General features: G+C 37.0%; 1 protein-coding gene across 2 annotated transcripts; it reads left to right on the top strand.

Annotated features, from left to right (window-relative positions):
* Positions 1–1,488: 1,488 nt before the first annotated feature.
* Positions 1,489–26,843, top strand: kita (KIT proto-oncogene, receptor tyrosine kinase a). 2 transcript variants are annotated; one of them, XM_081378191.1, is made up of 21 exons: positions 1,489–1,612; positions 5,714–5,971; positions 6,721–7,005; positions 7,728–7,867; positions 8,635–8,803; positions 9,128–9,314; positions 9,827–9,942; positions 10,455–10,569; positions 12,264–12,448; positions 15,862–15,968; positions 16,544–16,670; positions 17,149–17,253; positions 17,611–17,721; positions 17,805–17,943; positions 18,053–18,135; positions 18,830–18,960; positions 19,706–19,828; positions 20,756–20,867; positions 20,951–21,050; positions 22,422–22,527; positions 23,751–26,843. In XM_081378191.1, the coding sequence occupies exons 1-21, from the start codon at positions 1,558–1,560 to the stop codon at positions 23,922–23,924; spliced, it is 2,928 nt and encodes a 975-aa protein (XP_081234317.1). In that variant the 5' UTR covers positions 1,489–1,557; the 3' UTR covers positions 23,925–26,843. The 2 variants fall into 2 exon arrangements, with proteins under 2 accessions (XP_081234317.1, XP_081234316.1); XM_081378190.1 differs by having other exon boundaries at positions 6,706–7,005.
* Positions 26,844–27,249: the final 406 nt, after the last annotated feature.

Genomic DNA, 27,249 nt, shown 5'->3' with positions numbered 1-27,249 from the left:
TAAATTGCAATGGTATTAAAGTAGGCTATATAATTAATCAGGAAGTTTTTCTTTGCTGACACAGAAAGTGGACGGTTTCTGTTACTAGGTTATTTCCTATTGCTAGTCATAAAAAATAAATAAATAATTCTCCCACCAGGTCTGGGCTCTTGCTAGTACAGGAGATCTGACCTGTACAGTTATCAGTTTTAAAGTGCAATGTTTTTGAGCATACACTCATTTTGTATTTGAAACAAACTTCTGTTCAACTTCTTTCTGTTCATTCTACCCTGACTTAAATAACTGTTTGTGCCATATCATCTACATATTTCCTAGCAGTCCTTATGGTTTTAAAAAAAAAAAATTGTCATGCAACTTGTTTTTATGTTTTTTCTGTTGAAATGCAATTGTCAGTAAAATTCAAGAATCATCCAAAGTCAATACATTTGACTTCCCTAAAGGTTTTATGTGGCTTGTCGAACTTGTTCAGCAGTTTTATTTCAGATTTAGTATTGATTCTAAAAGAAAACAACGAATGTGTTTATCTCAGAGGCTGGAATGATGTCAAATCACAAGATATATGGAAGAATGGGAATACAGAAAAGACAACTTTTTCTTTTAATTAAAAATGACTAGAGAGTCATGGAGAAATGGGGTACATGGGGTGAAAGGGAGGTCAGGGGTGTCACAGTGATCACAATGTCTTGGGTCACAAGCTTGGCTTTATTAGAGCATCTAAAGCAAGAGAGATATAGAGCTTGTCACAGACATGAATGACAAACAAACGCATAAAACAATGCAATCGTTATATCCAGTTATGCCTAATTTCTTCATTTCTCTTTATTCTCAGGCAAAATGAAAGTAGGAAGAGAGGATGAGACTCATCTCGATGGTTCCAACATTCATAAATGTAGCCATGTTTGTCACATTTAGTGATAACTGTGAAATAAATCAACATGTTTTATGAAAAAGAATTGACATAGCCTATATACAACCTCTCTAAATGAGTCACCTGTCACTTCATGCTGTAAATAATATGGCTTGCCTGAGATAAGATAATGTGTCATTTTGTTTTGTAAAACAATTGTTAAGCAACCCTTTATTTCAGCTGATTAAAATGCAACTGATGGATTTTTTCGGCTCTGATAACAATCCATGCTGGTCTGTAGTTTAAATGTTTTCGTTTGTGTTATGAATTTAGCATTGCCAGATCAGCCTTATCAGTCACAGATGAGCTTTTATTGAATTTGAAGGATGCCTGATAAATTAATTAGATAACCCCTTTCCATAGTTATCATAGTTTGTAATGGACAATTCAGAGTTTCTTCTGACAAGCCACGTGTCACCCTGTGGCACTAGTAACCTCTTTTGTGTGTCTCAGGTATGACTAGTGCTATTACTGTTGATGTTACCTCACTGTCCCCGCCCATGTTCGCTCGTCGTTCCGCATGACCCGCGCGCAGAGTACAAGGTAGAAAACAACGCTGGCCCTTTAAGACGGGAGTGATCGCTCGGCTGGCGACCGTTCCGCGGTATTATCGAGCTACCAACACACATGAGATAGATGGAATTATAACAATGGAATATCACTGCGTTCTGTTTACTGTTTTGTTGCAGTTAATCATCCAACCAGGTAGGATGAGTTTTATCATTTATTGGTCCTTTATGATTTCACATTGCTTTCCAAGTTTAGAGGAAAGATTCCAGAAAGTTGTTCATTGAAGACTAGGGATGTATGCACTTGCTGTAGCCTTGTTGAATTATTCTTTATGGCTATAACTCAAAACAAAACGGATATGCGATCATTCAGAGAATAATGTATGGACCTGTTGCTTTTTACTATTAACTGATCTAGATGTATGGTTCTTTATAGAATCACAATTTTGGCTGTTATCACTAAACGACCCCATGTGTGCTCTCTTGTTTTCCCTCATGATGAATATCACTGTCCATAAGGAGCTTTCGCACTTCGGTCCACCTTCTGTCAGTGCAGAACTCCTCTCTCCAGTTGAAAACTGAACATTAAACATTCTAACGCACGAGAATTCCCACTGATAAGCCCAGTGAATCATATCCTCTTCACTTGCCGTGTGGAGGCTCTACATACCGTCAATTTAAGAGGTTACGGGATCATTGAAATAAGATACCGATCCGGAGCGCAGGTGAGAATGTAAAGTAAAGCCGATCCTCGCGCGCTGCTCTCAATTATTCATCTCTCAGGCTCGCGCGTGCCCGTCTTCGCGTCAAGTGTAGGAATACGATGCTTGTTTCAGGTAGACTATAATTAGCGAGCGATGTGAAGGAGTGTTAACGCTGAACAAAGTTGCACTTTGATATTATTAACTTTATATAGTTAAGATAGCATAACTGCTTGGTAAGAACGTGGGTGGCTTGACTCCGCTAAGCAAGCCCCGAGCCCCCCAAAAGGTTTAGAAAAAATGCGGGTCTTACAGAATATTAAACTTTATAGACCACACGTTATAGCCTACATATTTAATGCATAGCAACTTTTTCGTAACCAAAAAGCGGCAAACTTCATCTGAGGAGGTAGCCATAGCAACAGTGGCAGCTCGAGCACGTTACGTTAGGATCGTTAGAGTCGTGTTTTTTTTTTATATATACTTAATTAGAGATTCACGTCACGCTTATGTTGAAGACATCTTTATAATTTTGTCGCGCGCTTAATTGTCGCGCTGAAAAGACTCTGTGCGGTTAATTTGTTGGAACAGGTAGGTTACAGTTTTTTAAAGGTGCTTTAATATGGGTTTTCATTTGCAGTTAATTTTTATCTCATCCTATCAGCATGGATACTGTTACATGTAGCTAAATGATCGTCAATTCCAAAAGCCAGAGAGAAGTTGTTTTGCATGCTGCAGCTTGACTTTTTCTTTGCCTGCGAATGCTGCACCTCATGGTCATATCAGATGGTCTTTTGTGGTGGTCAGATAAAAAAAGATGATTATCTGGACTGCATCTGTTAACTGACCATTGCGCATCACGTGTTCAGACCTGTAGGCTATCCTTGGAAAACTCGTGCTTGGAAAAGATACCGCTTTTTGTCCTTTCAGCTGCTGTAATAAAGATTTTAGAAAATAAAGAATAAATATTTTTTTTGTTTTTTTTGTTTTTGTGATACATTCAAGTTTTCAAAAAAGGAACATACAGGCTAGCTTTCCTTTTTTTTTTCATCTGTAGCCTAATGTTCACTAATTTGAAATCCACCGTCACTGAGAAACCCGGTTATGTAAACCCAAGTCTTATTATGAAACATCTCAATGAATTCAAATGACCAGGTTTAAAGTGAGCGTGGACAATACTGAACACATGCGGTTAACTTTTGCTGTGGTTTTGGCATGAATCTGAAGATCAACTTTGTAACGCCAGAGGGCTTCAGTGCTCAAGTGACTATTTTGCATCGGGTTCCTTCAAACAAACAGCCATGAGAAAACCATTTACATGGAAATATCCATTGGCAAGTTAACAGTAGAGTGCTCTGATATAGGCATAGGCCTACTGTACACTGTTTGAAATATAGAAATTACAACCAGAAGTCAATTTTCTGGTGGGTGTCTGAATGCAGGTGGTCGTGCTATGTTCGGGCGACTGCCCCTTGTGGCTGACGGTGGTAACGTAAATTACGAAACTACAGCCAGATATAAATTATAGTACTTTTATCTAATATATACATTGGAAAATAAATTAGTGTAGGATTTACTTTGAAACAATTCGATTTTTAAATAGAACAACTACAATTTATTTTCTTGTAAAACATAGCCTACTCCAATAATCTTTTTTTACAGTATACAATTTCTTAAAAATGTATACAAATATATATTTAATAATAAAAGTGTGAGCAGAGAACATGCACAGACCTTTATGGTCAACGTGATTTCACCAAGTACATCATGTTCCTGGATCAACATCTTTGCTGATCCTGGAACAACGTTCAAATCAACCAATCAGATTTGAGGGACAGTTTACAGCTTATGTGAAGTTTAGTTATACTTACAACCACATTAGGTGCTTCTACATCAGTATTATTCACCTATCATTTCCCTCTTATTTTAGTGATAATATATATAAGTGTGTCTGTATGTATGTGCTTATATTAAAATATATAAATAACAAATACTTAATAATAAAAATAAAGGGAGCAAGAGTAAGCAGTGAACAAAGGGCAAAAGTGCAAGTAAACATCTGTTTGGCAGGTAAAGGATTGCATGGATACTCAAAGATTATGTAGTAATAATAATGTGTACTCTTGGTTCCTGGAAACTGGTTTCTGTAGTTTTGATGGATATAGGCAAATTAAGGCAATCACGAGTGCCTTATGCCAATATTCATGCCATTCACGATTGTCAATGGTAATGTCTTCAAAATGTGTCCAAATAAGCAAATGTGACATATTTGCATCTCCTTCATTCTTTCTTGTTTATAATAACCTTTTTTTTTTTTTTTTTTTTCTCTGATAACATGAGGGACAGGGGGTTGGGGGCAATGTTGCTTACATAGTTGCTTCAGGCTAAAATGAGATAACATGATAAAAACGTGAACTGTGGTTTAGCCTGATGAGTAGCTTTCCCTGATGCAAACTGTAACTCTATGCCACGAAAACGGCGTCTGCAAAGTCAGGTGCTTTTCCACAGAAAAACCTAACAGAACAACTGTTAATGTTGACTTGTTTTCTCCAGTGAACACTGTCAACATCAAAATGACAAATAAGAATCACTGCATGAAAGAAAAGCCTTAAACAATAACAAGACAAATTGGTCACGCACACACATAGAACCCAACCGTTTCTCTGGTAAATATTTAAACCATGCAAAGAGAGCTTTTATCTTGATTACGCCATTACGACACCATTATGAGTTGTTAAAAAAGAGGTGATGTAAAGGAACTGAATTTTCACTCACAGGTAATGATGCTTGATAAAGATGATAGGATGCGAGATTAATAATGTTTGGACCTGGATGTATATTCAAAATGGAACCCCTTTCTATTTTCTACTGCAGCCTTTTTTCCCCAAATGTTTGCTTATCTCCAATAATGTATTTTACTGTCATGCTACAAGGGTTTTTCGGTTTGATTATTTTCAAACCTTTACTTAAAACCTTACTTTTTTCCCCCCTTTTCGTTGTATATTTTAACCATTCTCCCAGTCATACGGGGAGGGGAGGACAATGACTCTTTTGTTGGTTTAAAACACTAATCTGTTGCTTTATAGCCTTGTAGCTGTGTAAGGCAACACAGCACTTTGAATGGAGAATGATGCTGTACCAACCAATAATTAGCCATAAAAAAACCTCCCCTTGTAGACTTTTGTAGAATTGTCTAATGTCAAATTACCATTTCTAGAGAAATTAGAACGAGAGGAACTCAGAAGACATACTTTTTTGGATTGTTAAGTTGTGAAACTGTCTATTTCACACCATTAACTGTCATTTATGCAACTTACTTGAGAGGGATATGATTTGTATGTGTGTATAAATGTGTATGTGCTTGGTATATTCTGTTTATCAATGTTGCTGTTTTTTTTTTTTTTTTGCAAAATCAGTAGACCTACCATAGTATACTGGAGAGTTAAATGCATTTGACAAAATACAATGAAGTCTGCAGAGCTTCATAACTTGTCATGTTTACTTTAGAAATAATCTATCCTCTTGCAAGTTTATTAAATGTTAAACGTCTTTATCTTCCAGCTGTGTGCCATGTTCACATTCTTGTTTCCTCTCAGGCAGGTCCAGGCCCACGATCACCCCAGAAGGACCCCGGCTTACAGTACCACTGAACGGCGACTTCAGCTTGCGCTGCCAGAGCAACAGTTCAGTGCGCTGGATGCGAGAAGACCGTCCCACGCGAACCCTGAAGGAGGAACAAAGGCAGGGTCAACTAACAGTTCTTAAAGTGAGCAAAGCAGGCCCTCAACACATGGGCAAATATTCATGCCATGAGCTGTCTGGTGAAAAGAGCTCCATCTATGTGTATGTAAAAGGTAAGTCAGCCTTTTGCATTCGGGAGTATCTTAATTGGGTGTAGTAAATTGTCTGGGCTGAGTGACATGTCAGTATTTAAAGAATTAATGAGGAACCCTCTATGTGTGTACCTTGTCTTGTTATACCTTCGTGTGAGTGCAGCTACTGTACATTTTTTGTTTGTACAAGCCTGTTGGAAACAGTATATGTGTGATTAGATACTGTATAGTAATATACATACTGTATAGGTAATGTGTCTGCAACGTTACATGTGTTTGCATGATCTTGTAGTACTTTCTAACACTTTTCGTGCTTCATCTTTGTCTTTCTCTCTCGCTCTCCCTCTCTTTCTATGACGCACACTCCAGCATCTCTCATCTTCCTGTGTGGTTCCATATTGTGCCAAAAACACACTTTAGGGGCCCTAAATACCCACAATCAACTCTCTGTATTCACCTGTTACCTACATGGCCTTTAATATATATACATCTATGCCATGTGTTATTTCATGCATGTTCTTATAATCCCATATAATAGAATCTTCAAATTGATCCCTGGCAGTTTTGGAAGTGGACAGATTTACATGATTTTACAAATGTTAACACTGCAGATGTTGGTTATTTTTATTTGTTTATTAGGTATGATGGAGGGTAGTTTTCACTTTCACTCTATTTGTGACACTCTTTCTCTTTCTCTGAGCAGTAATGTCATGATCTAAGCCCCATTGGTTGTGTTTCATTGGTTTTTGATTTAGCCTTCCTCTCAGCAGATCCTGAAAATCTCTTCAGGAGGAGCATCGTGTTTGACATTGTTGCGGGAGAAGGAGACGCGGCCATGATCCCATGCTTGGCCACAGACCCAAATATGACGGAGTTGCACCTGGAGAAATGTGACGGACAGCCCCTTCCCAACAACCTGCGATATTCATTCAGCATTGAGACGGGCGTGGTGTTGGATGCTGTTAGGAAGGACTTTGAGGGATGTTACGTCTGCGTCGGGACTCTAGAAGGCGCCGCGGTTAAATCCGGACAATATCAACTTAATGTCCGTCTTGGTGAGAAAAGAAAGAGAGGCATTTATAAATATAAGGGCTGTCAATTTAGAGGGCTGTCAATAATGAATAAAAAACCCCAATGCAAATTAATTCAAGCTTGAAATGCCATCTTCCCAAGAATGGGCAGCAGAGAATGAGTACGGAACCATTCATGCAGGATATGCTCCTGCGTTCAAATCAGATTATACGCACATTACCATTCAAAGTTTGGCATCAATCAGATTTTTTTAAAGACATTAATATTGTACTATTATTCAACTTTATATTGAACTTAATATTGAACTTTCTATTCATCAAAGAATCCAAACAAATGGATCCCAGTTTCCACAAAAAATGTTTTCAACATTGATAATAATAAGAAATGTTTCTTGAGCAGCAAATCAGCATATTATAACGATTTCTGAAGGATCATATGACACTGAAGACACTGAAAGTTTTCAATTATAATAATATTTTATAATATTACTGTTTTTACTCTGTTTTTGATCAAATAAATGCAGTCTTGGTGAGACCTCTTTCAAAAACTAACTGATTCATTAATCACCATATCATATAATTAGTTTGATTAAAAATGTAATTGATTGCCAGTCCAAATACACTAACAAGTGGACACAGACAGACACCAGACACGTGCATGTCCATGTCACCCCACTATACTTGTTCTTCCTTTCCCACATATTCCTGCTGCTTAGATACAATGCATCATACTTCTTTGCTTTTAGTTCCAGGCGCGCCTCCTCAGATCACACTGGGTCAGCCTCAAAGAGTGCTGCTCACCCAGGGGGAAAAGCTCTCCCTATCCTGCTCCACCTCAAATGTCAACAGCGACATCACAATCAAGTGGAAGGCTCCACGGGGAGTGGTAAGACAAAAACTAACTGGCTCTCACCTATTTACCTGAGCACACTGTGACACTCTTCATGACCATAACACACACATGTATACAGTACATACTGCAGGCTTTATTATTGTAAACACATCAACCGCTTCAATCAATCAAGTAAAACCAATGTTTACGAAAAGTATACTTATAGAAAAGCATACAGTAGGTATGGGTGCACGTCCCAGTTAACCTACTTAATGTGCTAATGTGTTTGTAGACTGAGTGTGAGTGTTTGTTCTTGATATTATGCCCAGAGACAAATTGGACCTTAATTGGTTCAAGGTACACCTCAAAATTCTAAATGATCATGTTTACACAGTTGTAACAACTCTGCTGTTGTGTGTCATTCAGAAGTGAATTTAAATTCCAGTTTAAGTCTTGAATTTTGAATTGAGGTAGCAAACAGGATGTAGAATTAAAACTAACTCAAATTCAACAGACATTTTTAAATATGAAAAACTTTGAATGTTGTTTAAAACCTTGTTTAAAAGTTTTGAGAAAATTTGGAAGAGATGGATAGACGGATGGATGGACAGGTCCTCAGTCTTGCATTGAGACTAAACTGGCATCAGAGACTGATATTTGAGAGATGAATAACACACTTTGTTTCATATAAAGATTATAAAAACAGCCACACCTACACATATAGACAACCACAAGCACTTTACTCAAGACAAGGTCTATGCCTCATCTCTCCAGAGTTGCCCAATCAGCTTTGTGTCTGTTTTTTTTCTGCATGTGCCAAGCAACCGTCAGTGCAGCTGACCTCGCGTCTCCTGACTGAGCCTATTTCTCACGTGAGGACCGCCATCCTCAGCCTGGGGTCTGTGACGATGCAGGATGCAGGGAGTTACAACTGTGAGGCCATGAACGAAAAAGGGACCAGTGCAAAGCCGGTCTGGGTCGACATCTATGGTAGGTCTCCGTTGTTTCAAACACCATTTTCAATTTTAAAAACTATGGGTGGCACTCTATTTTAAGGTCCTTGTTACAGTCTAACTACATATTTTAAGTACTGAGTAATAATAATTAACAACATGTGCTTACTATGTAATTAGAGTTAGCGTTTGAATTAGGTTATTTGCATGTAGTTATGCATAATTTACAGTTATTACTACAGTAAGTACATGTAACACTTGTAACAAGGACACTGTGACATAAATTACCAAACAATCATGAGACTTTTTGTTGAGACTGTTTCAAAGGTTAAAATTATGTTTTATGTGTTTGTGTGTGTAGAAAAAGGCTTTATTAACCTAACAAGTGTGAATAACAGCACTAAGAGAGTGCGCGCTGGAGAAAGTCTGTCCCTGCGTGTGGTAATGGAAGCTTACCCGAAACCTCATACGTTTTCCTGGAGCTACAGAGGTGTAAAACTAACCAATACTACTGATCATGTCATTACCAGAGGGTTACAAGGGAATAGGTATGATTTTGTAATGTTTTTTACTCCTGACATTTCTTGTTTTTCATATGTAGCAATTGTTAGGGATGTGCATCATATTGGTACCATATCAGTTATCTGGACAATATTAGTTTTATATTATTATTGGAAATATTCATCGATGTTGTGCATTTAATTGTGCTGTGTTTTTAAATTTAGATCACCTTTGCCATCATGTAACTCAGTTATAATTCATTTTTAAAAACACTAATAATTTAAAAGCATGTTTCATCTTTAGCAAATCTCTCAGTATCAATATTTTTTTATACGGTGCATTATAATGTTGTGAAGCCTACATTCACTTGCAACATTTTTTATAGGTTTATAGGTTATCAGCCATAACATGAAAATAATTATTGGCTCATCAGTATCGACCAGATTTTTAATACCAGTGCAACCCACATATTGTGCAAAATCCACATTTTATTCCATTAATTCAATGAACTGAAAGATACTTTAAGTAATTCATGTTTTTTTCTCTCTTTATTTAACAGTTACACCAGCGAGCTGAAACTAGTGCGTCTCAAGGTGTCAGAAAGCGGAGTTTACACATTTTCATGCTCAAACCGAGACACAACTGTTCATCAAACTTTCGAAGTCCATGTCATAAGTGAGTGAAAAAATTGAATGCAAATGGCAAATATTTGCACTTTTCACTTGCCAGAAAAGAGTATAGAACATATGTGAATATGACTTTTTGTGTGTGTTCTTGTTCAGTAATAATCAGTCATATTTCTTGGACATTGTGCTGGGTAAAATAAGTTAATTGTCTAGGTAAGACCCTGTCTTAAAGCCCACTAACAATAGTAGAGGCCATGTAAAAACAGATATGAAAAGACTGGCCTTCAAGACTGCAAATAATACCTTTTATCATTATCATGTATCATCAATCATTTTCTTTTCAATTAGAATTATTGATCACCCATTATAAACGGATATCATTTTTCGTCAAACAGGTCTCCCATTCGACCTACATTTAAAACAGTAAAATATTTAATATCTGGCATTTTAGGTCAATTTTTCTATATTTTAGAAAGTAATCGCAAATGAGACAGCTGTACAAACATCCATCCCACGAACCAGAATTGTAAAACTGACCCTGAATTAATCTTTGACTGTTAGGTAAACCACAGATTGTGTCCTATGAGGGGCCGATTGATGGACAGGTGCGCTGTGCTGCAGAGGGTTACCCCACTCCTCAGATCAAGTGGTATTACTGTGACCAACCCCATTCCAGGTGTGTGGCTTTCTACATTTTTGTTTTGTTTCGAATACACCCACAATTTCCTACAATGGGCTTCCAAAGTTGGTTTCCAAAATTAGCGGTACCTCCCTTGAGCAGTGTTAACTCTTGAGCAGTGTTAACCCTTGGAGAAGCTAATATTATTAGCTTCTCCAAGGGTACATTGTGACACAGCGTGGATTAGCCACTTACCGTTAACTTGATGTTTGATGATTGGACAACAAAGCTTTAGCCTATTATTGATGGGGATAAGCAATTTGACTCTGTCATGATTGCGACTTCACAAAAGCGATTGGTTGCTATCAGTCATGTGACAACACCTGACAACATGGGAACAAGCCGCTCCCATGGGGCTGTTTATTCTTGGATAGAAACAGTGTTGACAGAACACCTTAGCACAGACTTAGTCACAAGCTTATCCAATCAATTCCTCATGGTGATCAAATGCGATCAGGATAAGATGACCTGCTTCAATTTGAGCATATAAACATGCAGTGCAATTTATCTTTTGATCTTGTTTGTGTGATGCTTGCTTTATCTGTCACCGTTTTGTGGTTTTCTCAGCAAACAGGCATTCCACTGTTGAGAAACATAATGAGAGGTTTCCACCATGTTAAATAAAGTAATGAACAATATCACTCAACAAGAAAGAGATTAATAAGAAATGTAAACCAGTTGAGATGATTTGTTCTGCCTTTATATTAAAAGCTACCTTTGAACTCAAGCGGAGAGAGACAAAAGAATTGTACAAAAATGAAGCAAATAAATCAAAGCACTTGACGGCGTTGCATTCTACTCTGATGTTGTTGTTGTTGGTTTTTTTTTAAAAGAGCCCTCGAGGTCTGTCACTTCACAGCTTGTTATTTTGCATTCTTAAGCAAGAAGCAATTTCACACATATCTGTAAAAATCCATCATAGACCCTGAATGCAGCCAGAGATGCTTATCATTATCCTTAGAGCTTAAAAAGTTGTGTCTCTTGATATGCAATGGTGCTTAACATTTGATCTTAAGATCTACATGAAACGAAAATTGACCCCATATGCTCCTGGTGTTAGTGTGAACAATTCATGGGTGCATTTTTCAAAGGAAAATGTTCGGCTTTGGAATATTTCCTCAAAATATAAAATGGGTTGCAATGGGCAGTTAATTTGACTTTAAAGCAGGGTTATTATCGTTAAGGAAAACTTAAAAAAAAAAAATTGAAATAAAGTTTAATTTAACTAAAATATAAATATTACATGAAAAATTAAACCGAACTTAAGAAATTCTGCAACTAACTGAAATAAGTCGAATCATTAAAATTACTAAACTGACTGGATATAAATAAAAACTAAAGAAATCCTAAAATAATATTTAAATATAAATAAAAACTAATACAAATGACAAATTTACTAAAACAAATGAACTGAAAATGAATAGTTAAATATATAATATAATAATACTAAAAATAAAAATAATAAATAACGAAACGCTGCTTTAAAGGCTATGAAAAAAGTACTGAATATTATCTTGTATATTAGGGTTATGAGCTTTTTTTTAAAACATGTTTAGGACTGTGCACGAAAGACCTTTTTTTTCAATAGTTCCTTTTATGCAGTGTTTCTGGGAAACAGTTCTATGAAGTAATTATATGTTCTTGAGAAGTGCAAGATCAAGAATTTACAACTGTGTTGCATGCTTCCTCAGGTGCTCTAATTTGCTGAATGCCACTCAGGAGGAGGAGGATGTTGTCACTGTCACCATGACAAGTCCTCCCTTTGGGAAAGGCGCAGTGGAGAGCCGTCTAAACATAACCAAGAACAATTATGCCACCCTTGAATGTGTGGCATCTGCCAATGGGGAAATCGTGTACACTCTTTTTTCCATCAGCGGTGAGCAAATAACTTCCCAAATCACACACACACACACACACATACACACCCCTTCAGACATTGACTGAAGACTCTTGTTTGTAATTACTGAGTTTCAGCCTCAGACGACTCCCACTACAGTCTGTTTGCTGACCCTCTGATCCATACTACTCAAAAAACTGGAAAGCACTTTCATATAATCTGGTTGACTGATTTATGCAACTTCTGAGAGTTAGGGCACATTGAAGGTGTTTTTTTATTTACCTGAATATATCTGAGATTTGATTTTATGAATTCAGACACTGCTTCTTTGTTGGACCTTTGCATATCACATAGGCCTACACGCATACTGTCCCAGTGTGGCCTGTATAGGTTTTGCTCATTTGTCACAGGTCTGGGTGTGTGTCTTTGCTTTGGTGTGCTAGTAGTAAACTATTCTGTTAATTTTGTTGACTTGTTTGTTTTTGGGTTGTCTTCCATCGTTGACTCTGAAGGTGTGTCTCAGTCCTCTCCCTAGTTAAGTAGTCTTTGCACTGGCCAGGGAGTCAGTCCACAGTCCCACAGTATATTTCTAATGTGCATGAAAAGAAAACAATCCTGCAAACTTTAAATATTATACATGAAGTAGTGTTGAGGCCCGTTCACACCAAGGACGATAACTGTAAAGATAACGATAAAGAAATAGTTCTAAAAATCTTTTTCAAAATGAAAGAATAGCAGAGTTCACACCACAGCTATAACGATAATTGCACAGAGAAATGAATCACTTTCAGAACGATTTTATTCAGCTGACGAATGATAAAAACATTGAGAGCCAATCAGAATCCTGAGCTCGAGCATTTAAGTTGACAGACAAGAACGCGCTTAACATAAACAGAATGATATCGTCCGCTGGTGTGGACACTAATATAATTATCGTTATAGTTATCGTTCTTGGTGTGAACTGGCCTTTAGAAGAAGATAAATGACCACACATTTTATTTTATTTTTTTCATTTGCAGTGAGGTATGAATATTTATATTTTAATCATTTTGTGCTTTTATTTAATCTGTTTTAAAGTATGCCCTTTTGTACACTATTGTTCAAAAGTTTGGGGTAATTTTATTATGCTCACCAAATCTGCATTTATTTGATCAAATAAAAAACATTAAAAACAGTAGCATTGTGAAATACTTTTACAATTTAAAATAACTGTTTTCTATTTTAATATATTTTTAGTATGTAATTCATTTATTCATGACAACGATGGATGTTCCGCTTCGTTACTCATTTACTCATTACTCAAATCATTTGAATATGCTGATTTGGAGCTCAAGAAACATTTCTTATTTTTTAGCAATGATGAAAACAGTTGTGCTGCTATATATATTCTTACCCAAAACCTTTGAATATTATATGTATATGATCTGTTCTGCTCATTAAAAGGAAATACAGAATATAGCGCATATTTCATAATGGCACTGTACACCTACAATGAAGATGAAGAACCTTGACCTCACTCGTCATCAGTGTCCCAATGTTTAGTCTTTATCTTATACTTATGCACATCATAGAAAACCAGGAAGTGGAATGAGACTCAGAGACCTCGACCCAGGTGCTTCTGGTTTCCCAGGAATGGTTAAACAACCAAACGAGAGGAAACTCTCATCTCCTCACGTTCACTCCAGCTGTGCTTTATCTGCTGGCTGCATCTTTTTAAGGAAATCTAAACCAGCTGCCAACTCGCAGGTCACCACTTCTGCTCCAGCTCAACCTGTGTAGGCAGACTTTTTGGATAAGAGATATGCAGACTATTATATAAACAGAGGTGCAGAGTTTTATCCCTAATCTTGTTTCCATTGTAAACCTAGCATCACCAACTGTTGGGGATTATCTCAAGGGTTTTGGGGGGTTACGTTTGGGTTTGTTGCAAAACACCAAGTTTTTCCACCCCAGTTACTGCTGGTATTATTTTTAAAGACAGAATAGTTAACAAAAGGTCATCCACATCAAGCGTAGTTTGTGTCTGGTACAATTTTTGGTGAAAGTTGTTGACTACATTGCCTGTTTTTGCATTTTCTCAACTAAATTAGCTGGAAGGTTAAAAAACCTCTAGTTGAACGTTGACCTTTTTGTAGAGTCCATCAGGAGTTGGGACTGGAGATTTTAAGGGTTTGAGAGCATGAATTGAGTCCAGCTGCCTCAGGATGTGAGAACTGGTTAAGACTCTCAAGGTTTAGGCTGCAGCAGATCCAGGAAAACCAGTGGGACAATGAGCCTTAGGCTAGACTGTTAAAACTGTTCGACCTCAGCTGAACGAGATGCAAAAAAAAAAGTGTTTTGTTATGGTGTGTTTTGGTTTGTGGTAGGGCTTGATGGTATGCTTGGATGCAGTGGGATGATAGATGGATGGACGGGGAAGGATGGAGGGAGAGAGAGAGATAGAGAGAGGGAGCAGAAGAGGACTGTAAAAGCCAGTGGCAGGTTTACACAGGATTACTTACTGCAGAGTCTGCATTCTTTGACTTGAAATGGAGAGAAAGCTTCTTATAGCTTAAGAGCTTACTACACCGCTCAGAACAACGCAGAAAAACAATAACACAACACACATGAACACATACACACACATTGCAAAAAACACACACACACAGCTATAGTTTCAAAATGTGAAAGAAAATCGAGTCACAAAAAGAGTTTTACCTCAATTCATTAGTGAGAATTATTCACACCTCTTTAAATGCAAGCACTTAGGACATAATTCCACTGTTTAGGTACATTATTTTTGATGGGAATGTATTGTTATACAGGTATTCCAACAGTGTAAATAGCCTATTGTGGTTTTGTTTCAACGTCTGTACTTAGTGCAATAATCATTTTTTATTTCCATTATTAATCCTCTGGCTCAAGTCCCAAGACAAGCATCAGATCTACTGTTTTTTTGTTTTTGTTTTTTTGTGCTAACAGAATTGATCCTCAGGGATGAGCCATGTATATTGATTATCCGTCGGTGCCTATAACAGATTGCCTTCTTTACGCAAACACACTGTCTAGAGCAGGGATTCCCAACTGGTTCCAATCTGATTTGCAATCAAAATCACAATAAAAACATTCAAGTTTTGTATAAAATGACAAAATTACACTTAATACATTTAAAAACATGATTACATTAATACTATATTACATTATTAATGTGATTAATATTAATTGAAATCATTTTAATGATAACACTAAATGATATCCATTATGAGTTAAAAGTAGGGATGCACAATATATTGGCAACATATTGGTTATCAGTATTGCACAAGTATCTTTAATTGTTTCTAGTATGTTTATATCATATCATCCAGAATTTTAAATATTGGTGCATCCCTATAATTAAAAGGAGCACATTTGTGTTTTGCTGTTGATGGAGTACATATGTTTCTAATGGCTGCTGAATGCTTTAATCTTCACAGAGAACACTGTTCCTCATGAACTCTTCACACCGTTGCTCATCGGTTTTGTTGCCGCAGCCGTTATCCTTGTTCTCATCCTGATTGTGCTGTCCTACAAATACATGCAGGTATAGTGTCATTCATTACATATAGCTAGTCTTCCAACTCATGCATGCTGACTCACTGAGGTGTTTTACTTCTCACCCTATTATAGTAATAAATATTGTAACCTATTGTTATTCTATAGCGTAACTTGTTTATGTTTATTAAATATTAAGCTTTATCCTCAAATTCAATGCAATTTACTTGTCACACCTGGCAGCCCTCTCGCACTTCAGGGAAACTCTGAAACAATAAACACTCATGTAAAAAGAATATTTACTTAGCATGTCATAAGACCTGATGCTTCACCGTGCAGTTTCGCACTGTTGCATAGGGGAGCTATTGGCTATATATGTACACACACACACGCACAAACACCAAATTACTGTCCAAATTTGGGTTTGAATAATTTATGTGCATTTACACTAAACTTTTATTAGTGGACTCTGTTTACTTTTGTCTATCAGAGCATCTTATTACACTTGCAGTAACTAGTTCTAAAAGGTTGTTTATGCTTGTCTGAAAACGTCGCTCATTACTTACTTCTTCCCCCATCCCTCTTTCTTTCTCTCTCTCCCTCTCTCATTTCTGTCTCCAACAGAAACCTAAATACCAAATACAGTGGAAAGTCATAGAAGGTATTCATGGAAATAGCTACGTGTACATTGACCCTACTCAGCTTCCATACGACCACCAGTGGGAGTTTCCCAGAGATAAGCTGCGTTTTGGTGAGTGAAGTTCCTGAATCGGTCTGCGTTGACTTGTTGGGCCTCGTAAATCATATTCCAAATAATCTTTCTACTTTGGAAAATTTATTTTGTTTATACGTTATGATTGGAAATGTTTACAAGGTTAAATGCACCAAAAAGCATAAAATCCTTTTGAATTTTACAAAACTTGCTGCTTTTCATTGACTGATCCATGGTTTATTGACACTGATAGCTAGCCTTGTGATCATATCTTCCCCATGAAGGAATAGCTGTATCCGTCAACAAACAGGATCCAACAGGATCTAGCATATCACGCTTCCCCACAAGCCACACCTCCTTGGTTCAAAAACAAGTTAATGTTCCAGCTGAAAACTGGCTTTGGACCAGTTTCCAGGCTGATCCATTGATTGTAAACAACTTTATCAGGGAAAAGTGAAATTGATCCGTTCACGCTGTATCCATTTTCTGAATCAGTTTTGCTTTCCTGCATCCCCAGGAAAAACTCTAGGATCTGGAGCATTTGGAAAGGTGGTGGAGGCCACTGCTTATGGGATGTCCAAAGCAGACACTGTGATGACTGTAGCAGTGAAGATGCTCAAACGTGAGTGAAAAGCAACAGAGACCATGTTCATAATCTTAAAATACGAGTAGCACAGTAACACCAAGGCGTGTTTACCCAGCATGTTTATTTAAGCAAATAAGGCAGTGTGTAATGACACACCAGAAAGTACACAAACATGCATGATTTGAAGAAAGGAGGTTAAGCATTTCCAGTAACCCACAATTTTTGGTTCCTTGAACAATCTGGGAATAATGTTGATTTATGGTTTTAAACAATAACACATAAAAAGAATGTTCTTAGAACAATAACCAAAATTGTTCTAAGAATTGATTTATTTTTATTTTTTTGTTGTTGTTTTATTAATGCTTTTATTTGTCTTGGTCTTTTTTCCCGCAGCAAGTGCCCATGCCACTGAGAAAGAGGCTTTGATGTCTGAGCTAAAGGTGCTTAGTTATCTTGGCAACCATATTAACATTGTCAACCTGCTAGGGGCCTGCACTATAGGAGGTGAGAGGCTAAGGCTAGGTATTATTTTTCCAGGTTTGTGTGTATAGTGTTGTTCTTCATTACTGAAATGGTCTGTCGCACAGGTCCAACGCTAGTCATAACGGAGTACTGCTGTTTTGGTGACCTGTTGAACTTCCTGCGCAAAAGGAGAGAATCCTTCTACTTCTCTACACTGGGAGAAGACTCTTACTATAGAAACATCATGCTGCAACCACAACCAAAGTAAGTATGATCAATGCAACTGGTAGTTAGTTAGGAAAGCCATGATCAAAGCAAATGTGAAAGTGTGAACTGCTTTTAGGTTCACTAAAAAGTTAATGTTTGATCACAGTGAGAGCAGGAATGGATACATGACCATGAAGCCCTCTGTATTGGGAATTCTGTCCTCAGAAAACAGAAGATCACTTAATAAAGGTTGGATCGATGTCTTGTGTCTTCTCATATCTTTTCTTTCCTGTTTTCTTGTCATCTCTTTTCATGTCATCTAATCTCTTCTTGTCTCATTTCATCTTGTCCTATGTCTTCTCTTCTCTTGTCATGCCTTTTCTTTTTCTTTCCTTTTGTTTCTTCTTTCTGGTCTCTTCTCTTTTTGTCTCATGACTCTCACATTGTCTTGTCCCTTATGTCTCATCTATTCTCCTTCCTTTCTCTTTTCTTGTCTGTTATCTTCTTTTCTGATCTGTTCTTTTATCTTATCTCATCTCATCCCCTTTTCTCGTCTCATCTCACCTTCTGTCTCTTCTTATGTCTTCTCTTTTCTTATCTTCTTCGTCTCTTATTTTTTTCTCTCATCTTGTTATGTCCCTTCTTGTCGGTTGTCTTCTCATCTCCTCTCATGTCATCTCATCCCTTGGTCTTGTGCCTTGTGATCTCATATCATCTCTTCTTGTCTCACCTCCTCTTGTCTCATGCCTTCTCTTCTTGCCCTGTCTCTTCTCATGTCATCTCATTTCTTTTCTTGTCTCACTTTATCTTGTTTTGTCATGTGCCTTGTCTTCTATTCTTGTCTGTTCTCGTCTCGTCTCGTCTCACCTTGTACCTTCTTTTCTCGTCTCATCTTATCTCGTCCCTTCTTGTCTGTTCTTAACAGAATTTGTCACCCCTTTAGGTGATTCATACAGCGATACGGATGCCGTCAGTGAGATTCTGCAGGAAGATGGCTTGACTCTGGACACTGAGGATCTTCTTAGCTTCTCCTACCAAGTAGCCAAAGGGATGGATTTTCTGGCATCCAAGAACGTAAGTGTTTTGTTCTTTCTGACGGATGTTGAGTTTTATATTCCGAGTGTTTGCAGTAATCCCATACTGCAGATCTCTCTTTTCCTCTACAATGCCATTGGCTCACATTCCATTACCTCTGCCCAGTCCTAGATTGGGTTACACAAAGTCATGCACAAATGCACACAAGTTGTCAAGCACATGCACACACTCATTCACAGAGGGTCATGCCGAGAAATATCACATTTCCCCACCTGGTCAGTAGGTCCAGTATTCAATTTAGTGGAAGGAAACTAAATTAGTCCCGCTGTTAAGAGGGCATGTGAGTTTTCTGTCAGTGAATTCATTTCAGCACCTCAACGCTAACTTAGAATATGGTATTTTCAACACTTTTTTGCTAATGAGGTTTTGAATATTGACACTGTTATTGTAAATATGTGACAGTCCTGACATATGAAAGCAATATTAAGCAAAACCTTTACAAGGGAAGCCAGTCCACTTGGTGGTCATTTTGTTAGTGCCTCCAGGACACTAAATTCTATGCAGATAACAGGCAATAGTTGTATCGTAACCACAGTTGTATCGTAAATTTAGCTTCTTTTGCTCAAACATCCATTAATATGGCCAGTTTCTCCCATTCATTTTTCTACAGTATAAGTGGTCTGTCTCTATCCCTTGTACTATCCCTGCTTTAATACATAATACATTAGTATGTATGATGGCTAGTATTTCATCATGTGTGTTTATTGTATGTGTGTTTGTGCAGTGTATTCACCGAGACCTGGCAGCCAGAAACATTCTCCTCACCCAAGGCCGAGTGGCCAAGATCTGTGACTTTGGACTAGCCCGAGACATCACTACTGACTCAAACTATGTTGTTAAGGGCAATGTAAGTATAAACTGTCATTACATGTGACATATAAACAACTTTAACCTTAACTTTATTTTATTTGTAGATTTTCCCACTAGGTCTTGCATGTCACACTGTATACTAATTATCGGATTAAGTGAATAGTCAAGAACAGATCATAGTTTTCTTAAGTGATGCTTGACATTTAGGAACCAGAGCTTAACTATACATAATCATGAAAAGCTGTGGAAAAAAGAATGTGTAGGCCTAATCCGTAAATAAGACACTTCCTTACAATTGGATGCTTTTACTTTGCTTTGATGCACTGCTAATGGCTGTCATCCAACATTGTCAAACCCTCTTCTTAAGTCTATTCTGTGAGTGTTGGATGTGCTTTATCCAAATAGCTTACAGCGAACATATCCCTGCTAAAGCAAAATGACAATGTTCAGTTTAAAATACAAGAGCTTTTTGTCATGTTGAGACATGTACTAGGCGTGAATTACCCAATGTCTTACAATGGCAAGAGGTTGATGCAAAACAAGCCGGGAAAGGGGTAATTTCTGCAATTTTAAGACAGTTGATTGATTTTCCAGAATTTGCATAAAGCGTTCTAATTTTGCTATAATATTCTACTACTCCATTTGCATCCTGGATTCATGGTCTAAAAGAAGCCCAAAGCAACAAACAGTCAAGCAAACTTGGACTATAGTGTTGATAGTCTTTGAGTCCGTATTCTTTTTGTATATTTATTCCGCAAACAAGTCAGGTAATGTCAATCTACCGCTTGCTAACTAGAACAAAACTGTATGATTGAGGTTTCCAAGCACAGCTTTTGATTGTAAATTGTTTCAGTGGTAGTCACAGACTGAATCCTTCAAGTAATGTGTGTTGTACTGCATGCCTCCATGCTCTACTTATGTTGTTAAGAAAGGAATGCATTTAAGGAGGATATTCTCTGCACAGGCCCGTCTTCCAGTGAAGTGGATGTCCCCCGAGAGCATCTTTGAGTGTGTGTACACCTTTGAGAGTGATGTTTGGTCTTATGGCATCCTGCTGTGGGAGATCTTCTCCCTCGGTAAGTTAAACTTATCTCATAATTATTTTGACTTGGCATGATATACTGCTTTTAATCCAAATATTAATAATGTGCGTCTTTAGGGAGTAGTCCTTACCCGGGCATGCCTGTGGACTCTAAATTCTATAAGATGATCAAGGAAGGATACCGAATGGAGTCACCAGAGTTTTCCCCGAGTGAAATGTAAGACTGAGCTTTAATTAGTTAAAATATATTTATGCAGTTAAAAACATATGATATTGGCAACATTTTCACACTAAAACAATGTTCCAGGTTATTTTCGTAAACGAAAATTTAAACTAAGACATCGAAAACTGAAATAAAATAGAAATTTCAACTTAAATGAAAAACTAAAATGAAACAAAACGCTTTCTGTGTGATCCAGCCCTAAGAAGCAGAAATGGCCAAATAAGTATTTCCATCATGCCTAGACCATATGAAAATACAGCTATACCTCAAAGGATTAGTTCACCCAAAAATGAAAATTCTGTCATTAATTACTCACCCTTAATTACTTGTTCCAACCCTGTAAGACTTTTGTTCATCTGCGGAACACAAATTAAGATATTTTTGATTAAATCTGAGAGCTGGATCACTCCTCCACAGGCTTCTATGGGATCGAAACTTGCCGGCCCAGAAAGTTAGTAAAGACAATGTTTAAAATAGTCAAAGTGACTATAGTGGCTCAACCATAAGTTTATCAAGCGACGAGAATCCTTTTTTTGCGCAAAAAATAAAAAAAAATAACGACTTTACGACTTTCAACTATTCATTTTCTTCTGTGTGGGCCTCTGACGTGAGTTTGCGTAGTGTAACAGCGTAGCGCTTCTCTGTTGTACATCAGAACGTAGGCTCACAATTGGCCGACGCTGTTCATGGAAGAAATGAACATAGAAGAAACTGAGCAGAAAACAGAAAAAAACAAATAGCATGTCTAGCCCACAAATAGACTTAGAGTAGAAGTAAACATTTAGTCTGGTCTGAATAGAACATATGAACATGAGTATAGCTATGAGTATATTCAAATATGCAGTAGACAAAAAGCATAAATGGGTCAATACCAGAAAAATATTTAAAAGGATTAATCATAGAAATAACCATAAAATAATAATCATAAACATTTTAGTTTTTTTCTTATACACCACGTTTGATTTCATCTATAATATGAATGAGTATGAATGAATAATTTCTACTTTTTAATTTTTGCATTTGTTTGGTTCTTTGTTCAATCTCAAGCAATTCTTTTATTTTTATTATTAAGAGGTTTGCACAAGAGTTAACTGTAAACTGCAAACATTAAACTTTGCTGAACTTAAATGTCTTTAACTGGAAGTGTTCTGTTAACTCTGCTAAACTATAATTACTAAAACTGAAACTAAATATATAAAAACTAAACTAAAACTGAAAACCATTAATGAAACTAATTAAAACTAGACTGAAATTGATAGGAAATTTGAAAATAATATTAAAATAAAAACTCATTTAAAAATGCAAAACTATAATAACCTTGGAATATTCCCAATAAAACCAGCGCCGCTTGTGTTGTTGTTTCAGGTACGAGATCATGCACTCATGCTGGGATGCCGACCCCTTCAAGAGACCCTCATTTAGCAAGATAGTGGAGAAAATCGAACAGCAAATCTCAGACAGCACCAAACACGTATGTCTTTCTTATTTTTTTCATTTTTAGAACACAAAACATTGTAAAAGTGTAACTTGAGGGGTTACACATGCATGGATCAATGACATGATGCTATTTTTTTGTTTTTTTTTTAATCTATTAATTTTTGAAAAAGTATTTTGAAAATGCAGTTTATACAATGATTTGAAACATGATAAACATGTTTTTAATTCCTGATTTAAAATGTGTCTTTTGGAGGGTGGAGCATAAAGTCGAAAAAGAAAGAGATACAATATTATATATGATATACTAATGAAGAAAAAAGCCTCATTAAAAGAATGCTACAATATAATCTTTATTAATTGTGTTAATATTTGTTTAAAACAAACAAACACATGAAGCATATAAAAATGGTATCATAGTGAAGACCCCCGCATGACTGTTAAAGTGTCATAAGATATCAGAAATAATTCGATCTTTTAATGATAAGGCAAGGTTAGTTCAGGTTGTGAAATGCCATGGTGTGCGACTCCCTAAAAACATTAAAGGTGCAATAGGGGATCTGGGAAATGCTAACTTTAGCCTGCTAGCATACTCCCTGCAAATCGCAGTCCGAAGCAACGCCTCAGCCAAAACACATGAACGCGCACAGACCAGAAGCGAGACGACCAGAGACAACGTTATTGGATCATATCATGTATCATTCACCGGTGAGAAAACTTTACAGTACAGTGAGTAACAGTACTACAATAACGGACAGAAACAACTGGTTGCCGTCCATTCTCGCTTTGTCTGCACAGCATACGTGAAACGCGCTGATGGCCAATGATGCCTGAGCCTGTTCACGCAGAAATCATACATCATCAGAGTCATTGCATACGTGGCATGCAAAAACACGTTGACTGACGGAGCACATGCTATTGTTTAATTCGGATCGAACAAACATTTTATGGTCCTACGCCTTCCACGGATGATATATATTTCTAAAAATACATTTAGACATCTTGCTATCAGGATATGAGGAGATTTTCAACCAGCATAAACCAAAAAATTTTTCTGTAGAGAATCACCTTTTGCACCTTTAATTAATGTCATGATATTTGTTCCTATTTTTTTCTCACTTTATACCACACAACATTTTCATTTCTACAAAAAAACAGATGTGAATACAAATAGTACATTTCTCAGAACTTGACAGTAGATTTTTTTTTTAAATGTCCTTTTCTTTGTGGTGGACACCACATCTCCTTTCTCTTCTTCAGATTTATTTAAACTTCAGCTCCAGGTTGCCTGTTGCTCCGGGGTCCCGTGAGGAATCCAGTTCTCCTGTCCAGCGGCTAAACTCAGTAGGCAGTCACAGTACCGCCACTCAGCCCCTGCTGTCCAACAATGATGTCTTCTTGGAAGGGACAGGTTCACATCACCCTCCAGTGTGAAGATCTGATTCCAAGCAAAAAGCAGGCATTCTAACAGATGCCATTCATCTACTGAGACCCTTCGCCTTAGCTAAGCGTCATTGTAGCTGTCTGACATGCATGAGGACTTTGGTGGAAAACACTGATCAAAAATCTCTTTTAGGGTCCAAGAGCAGTCGTATTCTTTCCATTCACCTTTCTCGCAGATTGTGTATATAAGCCCCCCTGCCAGAAAGGACAGTGATGGTGTGCTTTCCTTTTACATTTCATGTATTCATTTCTTTGGAATTGTGGGACATCAAACTTTTGAGACAGCTAATAATCCATGCTGGTATCATCCCATGGTACTATATCTTCAGTATGAGTCTGCAGGAGGACTGAACTTTTTTTTTTTTTTAGAATCCCTTTGATTTATTATATGGGATATATAAACACAATAATGCTTATTTTGCTAATTGTCAAGTCTTTACAAGTGACAGAAGTCAAACAGGCTGTTTCAAGTCAGAGACTAGTAAAATCATGATGGATCACTATGAAACAATTGGAAATTAGACTTTCCCAAACTATCTCTGAAGTCTTGGCATTCAAATATGATGTGATCGTTTAGCCGAAAATGCATTAAAACGCACCTTTAAGATATTGTAACACTCATGTGTTGAACATGTCCGACTGTCAGTTGTAAAAGAGCCTGGCGTGAGAGTAAATCCCACTTATTTTACTATCAACTATTTTGCAGGTCTTTCCAATAAATTCATAAATTCAAATATCAAACACAAAAGGCTACACTATTTGGAAATGATATGTATAAGCAGCAATAACTTTGACAGCATGATCATGTTGCTGCACAAGCCAAAAACAAGCTACTTGATGCATGTTGCATTTGGAATAGTATTTTGTCAGTTGGCAGCTGAATCTGTAAGACATTTTACGCTTAAATAGACCAAATTAAGGTACTTTTCAGTTCGCTGTCAGGAAAGGTGTTGAGACATGAAGAGGCAATTCATCAAAGTTCATTGTTTACTTTAAACACTCAGCGATATTTTGATTCCACAGCAGTATTATATTATTGGCTTGAGTCGTCTTTTCCTTTTCCAAGAAATGTAATTTGGGACAGCAAAATGATCCAGTCAAGCAGTAACTCAAGCTTGACGTATCGAACTTTTAGACAGTGTTTCTTTCAGGGATCACTTTAAACAGTCTCTTCCTCTTCTCCTGTGTGTTTTAAGGAAAATATTTGGTAAATAAAATACTTATTTCATGTGTATGGCACAGACATAGCTTGTTTCAACAAACTGAAAATGCTTCTTTGAGTAGTTTTATGTATGATGTGGTTCCAGAATGGTGGACTGTAAAAAAGATCAGTAGCTTCTGTAGCATTGGTTCTGTTCTTTATTCCAGAAGAAAATGGGAGTGATTCCACATTTTATCTTTCATGAAACTGGAAGAGTAGTTCTCTTTTGTATATTTGTAATGGTTTTGCTCAGTTTCTGTGTTGCGTCTAATTTTGAGCATAAAAAGTGAGGTGGGGGTCTGGTAGTTTCAAGGAGAGACCGCTCTGAGATGGCATCGTCGCTCTGGTTTACTTGTGTATGTGGAAATCGCTGGTTATCATTTCCTACAGACTTGACTCAGTTACTCTTACTTCTACTTACCACACCAACTGTTGTGCCTGAAATGTTTTCTCTGCTCTTTAGCCAATGAGAATCGTGCTGTTGAAGGTTGAGCCAATAGAAAGCTGCTGCTGCTGTGTAGAAATGGGTGCCAATGGCTTCTTGATCTCTGTAGAATTAGCTAATGAAGGATCTGCCAATAGACGGGTGGCTTTCAGACCTAGGGCAAAAAGAGTGGCTTTCTGTTACTTACTGTAGATGAGCCAATAGGATTCTCATTCCACTGCCAAAAGGAAAAAGGGCAGAGTATTCGTCTGAATATGAGCTACGTACTGAATGATTGAGTCGACACCAACCGCAGTACTCATAGCTGTGCAAACATCAGTAGTCTGGGCACTCAGTCAGTAGCTCGTTTTCCAGGTCTCCCTCTGTTCTTTGTGTCCAGCTGCTTCCTCCGGCGGATGTCTCACTTCCACAAAGACTCAGCCGGGGAGATCCAACTCAGCCCGTATCCCATCTCCACCGCTCCTTTTCGCCACACTGGGACATTGTTCCTGTTGTGCACTGGCTTTTGCTTGCATTTGCGCGTCTGTGTGAGCGTGTATGAATGTGTAAATGCAGGTCATTTGCTGTTAAATACCAGAGCACCGATGGGTTCCTCCAATAGAACGACTATAGTCAATGAACTTCAGATTGTCTGAATTATAGAGCTGAAGCAATCGATGTTCAGCCTGGTACATACATACCATCACTGTTTGCTCTTTTCTTGTATGTAAATAATATATATATATATATGTAAATCAAAATGTTGCTTCTTGTTTTGTTATCACGGTACGTTCTCTCATGTGCTGCATATATTTTTGTATGTTACAGTTTGTCACTTCCATGTAATTTCACGTTATCATCTTCTGTCATTATTTTGCCTCTTGATTCATTTATTCATAAGTGCAGTTTTCAGACACACACCAGGTACAGTTGGTTATATATTTAATCCATTTATATTATATTCAGCATTGCTTGTTGTTTCAGTATTTTCAGTGTTTGCATTATTGATGAAAGGAGGAACACATGAAAATAAACACAGATGGTCCAGGAATCCCATTTGTAACCGCATAGTCACTACAGTTCTCATATGCATTTTGAAATGATTGAAAGGTGTTTTGCCCCAGAAAAGATTGTTTAATGTATTTTATTGTATATTTATTTTACAGTTTTTACTTTGAAGACAAATGTGCAAATCCTGTGTGTAGCTCTTGTAACTTCAGTATGTAAATAAATAACTGAAACTATGAATCTTGCAGTTATTAAGATTATTAGCTTCAAGTTTTTTTTGCCATCATGGAGCAATATTATTGGTGTTCTTTAAAAAAATAAATACATAAATAAATTTCAATTTTGTAAAAACACTGTGAGACATTACTTTGAAAACTAAATGTTTGGAAAGGATTTTTTTTTTTTAAATAATTACAGTTGAAAATAGACTACATGTGTTTTGAAAGATCTTCAAGGGGGTCCATTGAAAAGTAAAAATAAGTAAAAAAAAAAACATATACGTAAAAAAACAAATGTCCTATTTGAAATGTTACTGTTTTATTCTGAAATCATAATTAATTTATTAATTGATCATTTTATGTCTCTTCAGTGTTTAGCTAATGATGAGTGTATATATATATATATATATATATATATATATATATATATATATATATATATATATATATACAGTACCAGTCAAA

The sequence above is a fragment of the Scardinius erythrophthalmus genome (assembly GCF_964197995.2).
Source record: "Scardinius erythrophthalmus genome assembly, chromosome: 11".
NCBI lineage: Eukaryota > Metazoa > Chordata > Actinopteri > Cypriniformes > Leuciscidae > Scardinius > Scardinius erythrophthalmus.
The sequence above is the reverse complement of the archived record's forward strand: the minus strand, read 5'-3'. Positions and strand labels throughout refer to the sequence as shown.

Coding starts and splice junctions, on each gene's coding strand:
- kita (XM_081378190.1), top strand. CDS start 1,558: ATGGAATATCACTGCGTTCTGTTTACTGTTTTGTTGCAGTTAATCATC. Junction 7,868..8,634: donor GGAAGGCTCCACGGGGAGTG/GTAAGACAAAAA, acceptor GCATGTGCCAAG/CAACCGTCAGTGCAGCTGAC. Junction 22,528..23,750: donor TCTCAGACAGCACCAAACAC/GTATGTCTTTCT, acceptor TCTCTTCTTCAG/ATTTATTTAAACTTCAGCTC.